Here is a 12,083-nt window from a genome sequence, read left to right on the forward strand (position 1 = left end):
GCACAGCATATCCCTAAAAACTGTAAAATAAATAAATAAATAAGTAAATTGGACAGTTTAGTTTAGGACAAAAGAAGAAGTGGGAGGCCTAAAAAATATCTACAGCAGATCTGAAAGTATCAGAAAGTCATGTCCTTAAGAAATCCACTAAAGACCTCAAAGGGCCTGATTGTTGCATCTGGCCTTTCAGCTGATCCATCTGCTGTTTACTGAAGACTCATCAGAAATAGTCTCAGTAGTAGGTTGGCCCAAGAGTTAAGAAGCCATTCTTAAGGAAGAAAAGCTCGAGATATATAAAATTACAAAAGAACTGGACTGAAAATATTATGTTGTTATGGATCTTATTGTGAGATTTTCGGTTCAGATCATTGTCAGTGTGCACAAAGGAAGTCAGGAGAGACGTATCATCGGTAACCATGAGTGTGTACATCCTATAAAACATGGTGGAGACTCTGTCCTGGTTTGGGGCTGTATTTTAATAAGTGGTGTTGGGGGATTTTGTCAAAACTGAATTTTAAACACACCAAAGCACTGCCAAATTTTTTGATTCCCCATGTAATATCATCTGGAAAGCATTTAACTGCAATGGCTTCATTTTCCTGCAAGACAATGATCCCAAACACACTGCCATTGCAGTAAAAGCAGACCTTGGTGGAAAAAACAGACAATAGAACACTATTAGTCATTGACTGACCTCCCCAGAGGCCAGACCTCAAAATTAAAGCAGTATAGGATCATCTTGACAGAGAACAGAACAGAAGGCAGAGGACATCCAAGAACCATTCCTGAAGACTCATTACAATTGTACATAATCTGTTTAGCCTTATATACTGTATTTGCATGTGCATGTGCATATACACACTTGATATTTCATTGAATGCTATGATTTTATGTTGCTTTAAACTAGTGCTGTCAAAATTATCGCGTTAATTGTTAAGATCAACGCGAAATGTTTAATGCATTAAAAAAATTTAACGCTGATTTTGTTTTTTTATTAATTTCCTGTAATCTAAGACCTTTAAATTCATGAGCACCTCTGGAGGAGGGGGCAACAGTGTGCTATGCTGGCGTTTGGCCTGACAGAAATGATTAGAAGAAGAAGAAGAAGTGACACCATGCTACTATCTAGCTAACACTAGCTAACACACGCAAGCATGGACGAGGGCGGACTTTTGGGTGGAAAGTTTCTCTTTAAGAAGTTGCCTGATGGCTTGTTGGACAAAACGAGAGTAAGATGCACAATTTGCAACGCTGAATTCAAGTACCACAGAAGCAGTTCATCACTGGCGTATCACCTGAGAGCAAAACACCCAACTGAATCCACCTCTACGGGACCTCGCCAGTCTACGCTTCAGGAGTATGGTGCTTGTGGACGAATAACAAAAAATGTGAGAGAAAAGGTAACCAATTCCTTGGTTGTTTGGATAGCTAAAAACTGCCGACCAGTTAACATAGTAGAAGATGATGGACTGAGAGAAGTCATTCGTGCTGCATCAGGAGATGAGTGTTACAATCTGCCCTCGAGAGGAACCATTGTGTCGAGACTGCACACTTTGTATGGGGACCAGAGGGCTCAGCAGTCCAGCAAGCTTGTGCAAGTAAGGAATGTCGCTCTCACCGGAGACCACTGGACTTCGGTGAACAACGATAATTACTTAAAATATAAAGAATAAAAAAATGTAATTGGAGCCAGGCTATTAATAAAGTAATTGAGATTAATCGCAATTAATAACAGAAAATTGTGAGATTAGTTAGTTAATTTTTTAAAATCTATTGACAGCACTACTTTAAACAGTATTAACAGAGCAGGTTTTCCCTTTGGCTTGGGTATGAAATAATTTCACCTTGGCGGATAATTATCTCAGAATAGGAAAATAACAGCACTCAGTTTTTCTTCAGGGGTCTGGAGTCAGCATTTGATATAATCTTCTGTGTCCTGCTTCGTGTAGAGAATGTCCATTGATCTTCATCCAAAAAGACCACAATGAGCCATAAAAGCATTTCAGGGCAGTCGCCAAGAAGCACATACTCTAAAGTGGTTATGATGCACAAGGTCGTTAAATGCTGGACTTTCTCCAACTGTATGTCTGCACAAAGAATAAGCAAATCAATCTGAGACAGGCATGATTATAAGCAGAAATGCATCACGGGACTGTCTTCCTGTAGGATCTGAAGCATTGTAGTGGAAACAGAGGAGAACGCACAGTTAATTTTCATATAAATATTTATTGCAGAGGAGGTATCTTTTATGTACATGCTATCACAATATAACACAATATAAATCTACCAAATATTCCCATATATTGATGCTATAAGCTTGTCATAGAGCAATAGTTATAACAAGCACAATACAGTGGGTTAGAGACAGTATCACTCACTATACAACTTGTAACAGTCCATAAAAGATCAATTTTTTCTTTTCTTTATTTTTTTTTTGTTCTATCAAGGGCAGTGAAACATCGGTCCTACTAATTTCTTGAATTCATGCAGAAGCCACAAGAGCAAGATTTACGACGTTACAGCGTTGAGTAGTAGTAGTAGTAGCGATAGTAGTAGTTGTATTTGCCTTTGTGTGACTTTGTTTGGTCACAAGAAATAGAAGTCAGGTTTAAATGAAAGCAGCTAACCAACAAAAATGCACCATGGTAGAGACGACCCAATTGGAGGACAAAGAAGCTACGGGACACGGCGTGGTACAAGAACAATGATCTTGGATTTTCACACCCGAGTAAATGGCTGAGGTTCAAATACTCACAGACTCATTGATGAATTCCAGAGAGACGGACAGTAACAAACACTTGGTTATGTATCACACTGTTTAATACGCATACAGCTATGGACTGGCAGAACTGAGAATTCCTGCAGCAAGCACGCTATTGTAAATTAAAAAAGTAGACTCAAAGTTACATAAAACAGTGACTTCATTTAGTGCTGGGATGTTGCACTGTCATTTTTTGGGGTTTAGTTTTAAAATCAACATAAATGACACCATAAAAATTCCTTCTGTTGTTAAAAATGCTAACATATTGCTTGTTTTTGGTTCTTTTTCTTTTTGGGATTAAATTCAACCAAAATCATGGAGCCTCTATTCGCTCCATTTCACTTTGAAATATGAAAACAAACACATCTTTCCATTTTGAAATAACTTTCCTACAGTGACAGTAAAAGAGGCAGCAGGTTATTCTTCTCCCGAGTTCAGTGAAAATGGCAGTGACTCCAAAGTTAGGTTTAAATAAAGAAGGGGCTTTTCAAATGTCGCTGTACTCATGCAATAAAATCCTGACTCAGATGATAGATGACGCTTAACATCTGGTTCATAAAGATCACAAGGATCCATCAAAGGATTGCAATCAATCAGTGCTCTCTGACACCTCCCACAGGCTGGAGGTGGAGGTAATTCTCAGAAAATGATATCAGTTGCTGGATTGTTTTCATTTGAGTTGTGCCAAAGAAATTTAGTAATTCAAGAAAACTCACCGATGGGTACTGGCCTGAATCATAGTCATTACCAACCCCTAATGGGTTCTGAGGAAATTGACATGAACACAGACAATTACAATCAGTAATTCTCACAAGATACCACAATGCACTGTGGATGCTTTACTGACACACAACTGCAAATATAAACGCGGGTATTTTTTTCACTTTGATAGTTTATGGTGACTATTTAGACATTTTGATACAAAACACGGCACATCTCAAAACCTTTAAAAGATTTAGTCAGATTATTATTTGATAACTACCATGCTAAGTTTAATTATGAACTTATTAGGTTGATAAACAAATGGGGGTTCAGTCTGATTTGTATTTAAGTTGAAATGACGCCTAATATGGAGATGCAAAGAAAAACTGCAGCAGTGCTTAACCTTTAAATATAAAAGGTCACACTATTGTCAGTATTTCACATTATTCAATGACAGTTCCTTTATCCAGTTAATAAAAACTTGGATTTTATTTTGGAAGTTATGGCCACTGTTTCTATCATTTAGATAGGATCATACTTGATGAACCTTCATTCATCCCTGTCTGTGTCCAGAGTTTCCTACATTGCAGATTTCAGACTTGATGCTTAATCTGCACTAGACCATAAACTTTGAAACACTATATAAGTAAATAAAAGATGGATGTGAACAACATGACATCACTGATGAAGAGTTGAGTTTGGCATTTCGGCTGCTGTTGGGATTTCTTCTATTTTTTGGAGCCAGAAAGAACCACATGTGGAAGTGAGGATGAAGGTATAAGTCATCAACTTACCTTAACTAACCCAACCTGGTACTAGTGAGCAAAGTCCTGGAAATATTCTTCAGAGACTTTGGTTCATAGTGGCATGATCACACAGTTGCTGTAGATCCATAATGTGAATCTCACCACTGGAAGGTGCGCTATTGGATTAAGGTTTGGTGGAGGCCATTTGAGTACAGTGAACTTAACGTAATGTTCAAGAAACCATTTGAGATGATTTGAGGTTTGCGTTAGCCTACGGGGAGCAGCTATCGGACAATGGGTACGCTGTGATCATAAAAGGATCAGCAACAATACTGGGGTAGGCTGTGGCATTTAAACGGTGATGAATTTGTATTAGAGGCCTACATCCCCCAAGCTATTACAACACCACCAGCATCACCCTGAACCACTGATACAGAGTTGAACCATGCTTTTGTGTTGTTAACTCCAGCTTCTAACTCTACCATGCAAATGTTGGAGCAGAAATTGAGGCTTCTTAGACCAGAGGGAATATTTTTCCAGTCTTCTATTGTCCAGTTCTGGTGAGTCAATGTGAAATAGGCTCAGTTTCTTGTTCTTAGCTGACAGAAATAGCATCTAGGACAGGCTTCTCCAGCTATAGGTCATTGGCTTCAAGGTTAAGAGATGCTCTTCTGCATACGTTGCTTGTAACAAGTGGTTATAAGTATTTTTCTTTCTTTCCTATCAATTCCAAGTAGTTTGGCCATTCTCCTCCGACTTCTCACATCAAAAACTGTCATTTTTGCCCAGAGAACTGCCATTCACCGGATATTTTTCTCTGTTTTTGGACCATTCTCTGTAAACTCTAGAGTGGGAATGTGAGAAAATATAAACAAATCAGCAGTTTCTGAAATATTCATCCCAGCTCATCTGACAACCACAATCATACTACGTTCAGTCACTTAAATCACAGATTTTTCCCATTCTAAACTTCCCTATTAGCAGGTCTTTTTGACCATGACCATGTGACTGACTAAGTCAAGATTTGCGCTAATGAACAGTGAACAGTTGAGTGTAAACAAAAACATACCAGCACTCACACTCATTACAACTGTTGTACAGACCTCTTGCATAGACTCTTAGTACATTGAAATGCATCATAATCTATAATATTTGTCAGATCACTCGCACACTGTAAAGTTGGGCATTTTCAATATTCTCAAGGGATTGACTGACTTAAACATAGTGGGCTCAAGTGCAGTGTAGCACACAAGTGTAGCTAACAAAGTCATCTATCGCTGCAAGATCCAGAAAAAGTAGCTATGTCTATGAAAAACGAGGTCCCAGAGGCACAGCAGCATTTCAGGCAGCTCATTTCTTTAACTAAAGGTTACTTTCTGTTGCTACAGCATGGATCTCCACATTTTCGATATTTATGCTAACTGCCCTTGCTGACATGACCCAAAAGCGATTAGTGTCTCCTTCATTTTCAAACAGGGTGTCTTTTGCTTTTAGGCCATTACATTAGACTATAATCTACAGATGCATAGCATGTTAATTTGTTTAATTTTGATGGATGATTATCCAGACTAAGTAATAACTTCCAGACAGTTTTAGCTAAGCCAGAAGTCTCCTTAAAAACCTGTGGGACTATCTGGCAAATTTTAGTGGCCACAACTACTAGACAGAACCCAAGTTTTAATTACCCAGAATGCTTCTGTTATTGTGTAAGAGAAGTTGCTTTCCTTTTTTTTACGTTGAGGCAGTAGGATGGTAAACACAAAGGCAAGAACAGATCTTCTGCAAATTTTTCTGCATCTCATTTGTCCTTTAAATATTGCATCCTCAGGCACACACTTACTCACATTTGGTGCAAGACGAAGATCCAAGCTGGATTCATACACAAAGCTGGTGCAAATAACTTTTCCTTCACTACTTTTGACATATGTGAACATATCTGACACATTCATGTTAACGCTGCTCTCAAATATCACCCTTTAGCTTTTGAAACTATAAAACAGGGTCTCAAAAAAGTGAACTGAAAACAACATTATAGATTTGCCAACACATTAACTGTTTTAGTAGACAAACCGGTAGGCTTCATCTACTCTCGATACCTGGCTGTGCATGCTGTTTATATAATTCACCATCACAAAATGCTGAAGAAGAAGACACTCGCTTCTCTTCAGACTGATACAAGACAATGCTAGTTAGATAGGCACATACAGTACATCTCCGCAGACTTGGAAGCATTTTAATCTGCTGAGAACTACAATTAAATAGATCTAAACAAAAAACAAACAAACAAAACATGTCTGAGTTTGGTCAGTGTGTTATATCGTGTGTGATATCATGCCATGTGGTTGAAAATAAGAAGACAAAATGTACAAGTTGGACATAACCTGTCCTCAGTTCTTAATTTGTGAAATTGGCTAAAGTGCTATAGACTGATTTCTTTCCTACGCCAAGGACAAAAACTAATAAATTAACTTTAGAGCTTCGAGACCTGCATCCCTCTTTGCAACTGTTCACTTGTTCTTTGGCTTTCACTTTCCCTGTTATGCAATTCAACCTTAATTTTATACTTTCTTGTTTATACACATCAATATTTGTCTCTACAGTCTCGTCCAAGAACTAATCATAGCAAAAAAAAAGTAAGAACAGCTGACATGGTGAACATGGATGTTTAACATTGCTTATGAAGTGAAAAGACTGAATTAAAAGTTGCATAATTAGTCTACAATTTCTCTTCAGGAGTGCCCTGTAATAATCTGGAATGCTCATCATGACTTTTTTTTTTTTGTAGATTTCACTTTTTTCCAAAATAGATAAAACAGGAACAAAACCTTGGAAAGGAAGGCAACTTGTGGATCAACTTTGCTTCCAAGTCACCGTACTAATAGTAAAAGGTGATATTTAACGATTTCAAAGTGGAAAAAAAGTATACATCAATAATTATAATATATCAGTGGTCCATTAAGGTTGAGTGTCATGCTTTCTTGCTCGACGTACTATCCTCAAAGTCCCAGGGACAAACATCTGCCTTTTTAGCAGCACCTACAGGCCCCCCTTTAGGAGTTGGTTTGCTCTGTTTCACTGCAGAAGAACTTTTGTCTGTATCCGTTTTTTCCTCAAAATCCCACGGACAGACTTCCGCCTGCTTTTCTTTGGCTGCTCCAACATTAGCGCTTTTCCTTTTTTCTACCAGCAGCATTTCCTGGTGACTCTCTACATCCCACGGGCAGACCTCGGCCATTTTTTGCTGGCCGACATGTTTCTCTGAAGATTTACTCTTGTCCTTCACCTTTGTTCTGCTTTTCTCATCATCAGTGTCTTTTGATTTTTCTTGGTCAACTGTTCTTGTGAAAGGGGGCCCTTTCTTTTTAGAAGGGGACTCCTTGGTTTTGGGTGCTTGTGAGGGGCTGGGTATCCTCTCTGAATTTGGAGCAGCTGCACTGTTGTCGAATTCCCATGGACAGACGTCGACTTTTGATATTAGTGGCTGGAGTGATCCTTTAGGTGGATCTCTCACATCCATTGGAGAGGTTCCCTTTTTCTGCTTTGTCACGTCTGGTGAGTGAGCTGACTCTGTTGGTTTTTTCAGCTCTTCGAAGTCCCAGGGACAAACATCTGCCTGATGTGTTCTGGAGCTTTCAACTGAAGAGGGAGGCTGCTGGGCTTTAGACTGAGACATCGATTGCTTCGATGGTTCCGCTTGACTGGCTTGACTCTCACCTCTGTCTTCCCATGGGCACACCTCTGCTCGAATAGCCGATGACCTCTGAATCTCCTTTGGGTGCCTGCCACTGGATGGAGAATGATCAGAACCTTTCTGCTTCTGAGACTTGGCTCCTTTCGTGCTACCTCCATGAACAGTTGTGGTTTCCTTTGGTGCAATAGATACATGCTTTTGAACCTTATTTTCAGATGGAGTTGGGAGATCTTCCACCTCCCAGGGGCATACTTCTGAGAGATCATAGAGGTCTTTTCCCTTAATGGGGTCGGAGCAGATTGTCGGTTGGCTGCCACTAACTGGCTGTTTCATGATTATGCCTTTTGTGGTGCTTTGTTTGTACTCGACTGACTGGCTGATAATCATCTTGGGTTGGCATTCATTTTCTGGCTCTACATTTGCCTTTGTGTCTTTGCTCTTTGGCTGACTCTTCTTATTGCTTTCCTCTGTACCCTGGGTCTTTCCAGTCAAGCCCAAAGTCTTCTCTTTGGCACTAGCAATGACACTGAGGGACTTCTGCAGCATGGAGGCTCTAGGATGAATTGGTTTCTTGTCTGCAGAGAGATTATGGGCGCTTGCTGACTTGCATACCAAGGGAACTGATTCTGTAGATTCACTGGGGGCGTTTATGTTCTCACTGGATGTCTTCTTGACCAGCTTCTTGCCCATAAGTGTATCCAGGAGGGACCCTTCAGCTGTGTTCTCATCAATCTTATCATTTACAGTGCTGCTGGAGTCCTCATTCTGGTCCCGGACGTGATCATAGCTACTGTGTGACTTCTTCAGGGAGAACACCTTGTTCTTCAGTGTCTCTTCCTTCGCTGGTTTTGCTGGGTGAGTCGTATCCAAGGGGGTTTTCTTCAGCATGGAGATGCTGTTACGATTGCTGCCATGCTCTCCCGCCTCCTTCTCTTCACGGCTGCACTGGCGATGCACAGACTCGGGAATCTCTGTGATGCGCCTCATCAGCGAGCGACCTAACCCTTTCTTAGAGCTTCGCTTTTTCTGGAGATGAGGGTTGTTTGCTAGCATCTTCTTCCTTTTGTAAATCTCCAACTGGGAGTACAGTTTCTTCAGCTCTTCCTACACATCAATGATAAGACAGATACAAAGTTATAAGTCTTTTTTTAAAGACATTAACCTGGCTAAATAAAGAAAACAAACAAACAAAGGTCGCGCTCAAACACTGCTACAGAAAAGCACACAATCTGCTGCACAGAAAGCATGCAGTACTACCTAATGACACATGACTACAAACAGTTTTTAAATAATGCATTACAGAGTATCACATGCTGAAAAAAAGCAAAGACAGGACAGTTTAGGACAGCATCAAATAAGAAAACGGAGTGTCTTTTAGTGTTAGGTCTGAAACAGCCTCTAAGCTCAGATCCTGAATCAGTTGGATTTTAATCTGCATTTCCCTCCGTGACAGTGAATGCTCTCAAACACCGGATGTCACCATAAAACCCCCTCTTCTGCATTATAGGCTTAAGGTACCCAAATATTTTGGTAGAGAGACTTCTTCAGCTCTAACAGACAAACAGATATCTCTGCTCACGTTGGCACGTTTTTCCCAAAGGCTGTCGCAAGACCTTATGCCACAGCCATTAATAGAATTGAGATGGCCCATTTCGTCTGGTGTCTGCAATAAAAAACTGCCATGGCTCAGTATTTTTGGAGGATTCAAAAGGTGCACAATGGAAATGTAAAAGTTGGTGGAAACACCCCTCACCCTGATGTCCTCAGGGTCCAGGCTGTGCTCGCTCCATGCTGACGTTATGCTGCTGTTGAGGTACGATCCAGAGCGACCCATGTCCAACTCGTCCTCATAGGCCTCAGACGCGATATCATCTCTCATGTGGGTGCCAGCAAACAGGAACTGATGGAGGGCGGTAAAATTGGTCAACACTGATTGTTTCCATTACATTTCTTAAGCAAGGAAAAGCAAACAATGCAGAAATCACAATATACATATATAGCTTACTTACTTAACCTAACATTATTTAAGAAGATGGAAACAGTTCTTTAGTGCATTACTATGTATTTACGTGTCTATATAGCAAATATAAAACATTATATTTTACTGATGAAAATAAAGACCACCATGAAAGATAATTAATAAAATAAAAAGTAAGAATAAAAACAACAATAATAACAATATCTTAAATTGGAAATGCCTAAATCCTGGACAGCATCGAATACCAAAGGAGCTAAATTACAAGTAAAGCAGCATGTAAGCACAGGCTACATATGAAAAGTGAAGCCAATGGAGAAGTGCTTTAAATCTGGGCCAGTGGGGGCAAGTTGAATGGCCAAGTTAAGGCAATTTACTCATATACAGTAGAACATTTAAATGAAACTTAAGTGCTGCACAGATTCTTCTTCTTCTTTCCTTCCCTTAGGGGTGTCCACAGGGAATTGTGGACCCTATTTCTAGTGTCCTCCTCTATCACATCACCCCTCTGCATTTCCTGACTGCCAGATCCATGTTCACCATCCAATAATCCACTATTTCTCCTCTGCACAAACCTCTAACTTTGTCTCCAAACTGCTCAACTTGAGCTGTCTGTCTGATGTAGTCATTTCTAATTATGTCCCAATGAAAGTCTCAACATCTCCAGCTCTGCCTCCTGTTTTTGTCAGTGCCAATGTCAATGCCATGAAACATACATCATAGCATTCTCATGACTGTTTTGTAAACCTTCCCTGTCACTCTTGCTGCTGCTATCCCTCAGACATAAATCACCCCCAACACTTTTTGGAGCTTAAACTTGAATTAATAAGAACTTTAAGGCTAACTGACCTAGGGAGCATGACATCTAAAACTGGAAATAAGCCCAACAGATACTCAGAGTGCTTACTGCTGATTTGTTCTATGAGTACACACTATTTTAGGCCCCAGTCACATAAGTCAAGAGACCAGTCAGCGACTCCATAGCAACCTTTGGAAAAATGCATATACCCCAGCTGGTTGCCGAGTGGTTGCTGCACCAAAAACCTTGCGATTTCATTGGTCGCTAGCAGTTTGCCAAAATTGACCACAGTTTGCATGCAAGACACTGACTCATCTATGGCAATCTGTTAGCGACCAACGCAATCACAAGCAGGTTTTTATTACAACACAAAGTCAAAAGTAAAATAACCTCCAGTAACTACTCACTACGTGGTTGGTGAATATACTTTTTCACCCTAGCGACTTTTTTAGGGCAACCTCATAGACTAAATCTATACAAGTTGCTACACTGTGAGCATGGAGGGGTGCTTGTGATTCAGAGCTTCTGAAACTGAGGTCTCACAGTGATGGTTCACAAACTACAATTATTATTGTAGGGTCTTTACTTTGCAATATAAAGCGTCATGAGGCGACTGTTGTTGGGATTTGACGTTATATAAATAAACTTAAATTCAATTAGATACTACACCCATCTTTTCCATACATTTGTGAATGTATTGCATACATTGAAATGGTTACCTTAGGAATGAGTAGAAGACCCAGGGTGACAGTGACAGTTAGGTGAGTGTGGGTGAAGAACAGGAGCAGCATCCAGTCTGGATGCAGCTCAGGAGCGAGAGTGAACCTGTAAAAATAAAGACAGACATCCAGATGTGAAGCTGATGTTAGTCAATTTCATTGACTGCCGATAGGATTTCAGTTTCTTATATTCTGATATCTATAAAGCTGTTCAGCATCACTATTCAACCTGCTAAATCTCATCACATAAACCAGGAAAGTATTTGGACACAAAGACACGTCTTTATTATAGTTCATCAACTTTAAAGTGTTCATTCACTAACTGAAGTGAAACCTGCATCAAAGCTCTTGGATACAGATGGATGTGGGAGAGAAAGCTACCACCAGTGCAGCAGATTTAGCAGCAGTGTCTGTCTAGTCGTCAAATGCACTCCTGCAGTGTTCTACTTGGGTGATCCTCGTGCCAGCAAGGACACAATATTTTCCTCATCCGCTCAATTGGATTCACAATAAAAAGGAGTGACCTTCATCTGGTCAAAAGATTCAGTCTATGTGTACATCAGACGGGAACACACTAGGCTAGCTGTGCTGCAGCAGTTGGAGGAAAATAAGATAATTACCATCTGAAACAACAGTGGTGAGAGGAGTAGCTCCAGCCTGTTATTTAGAACGAACTAACAGGCTTTCAGC

The 12,083-nt window shown here is 40.1% G+C and overlaps 1 protein-coding gene across 1 annotated transcript in view; it reads right to left on the reverse strand.

Annotated features, from left to right (window-relative positions):
- Nucleotides 1–2,206: 2,206 nt before the first annotated feature.
- gpr158a (G protein-coupled receptor 158a) overlaps nt 2,207–12,083 on the reverse strand; it is a 97,059-nt gene continuing 87,182 nt past the window's right edge. Inside the window, exons 9-11 of the mRNA XM_026180083.2 lie at nt 11,394–11,499; nt 9,654–9,800; nt 2,207–9,004 (exon numbers count right to left, since the gene is read on the reverse strand). Of these exons, the coding sequence (XP_026035868.2) occupies nt 7,178–9,004; nt 9,654–9,800; nt 11,394–11,499 (2,080 nt within the window). The 3' untranslated portion in view covers nt 2,207–7,177. The remainder of the gene's footprint in view (nt 9,005–9,653; nt 9,801–11,393; nt 11,500–12,083) is intronic.

This window comes from Astatotilapia calliptera, chromosome 9 (assembly GCF_964374335.1).
Source record: "Astatotilapia calliptera chromosome 9, fAstCal68.1, whole genome shotgun sequence".
In the NCBI taxonomy this organism is placed as follows: domain Eukaryota; kingdom Metazoa; phylum Chordata; class Actinopteri; order Cichliformes; family Cichlidae; genus Astatotilapia; species Astatotilapia calliptera.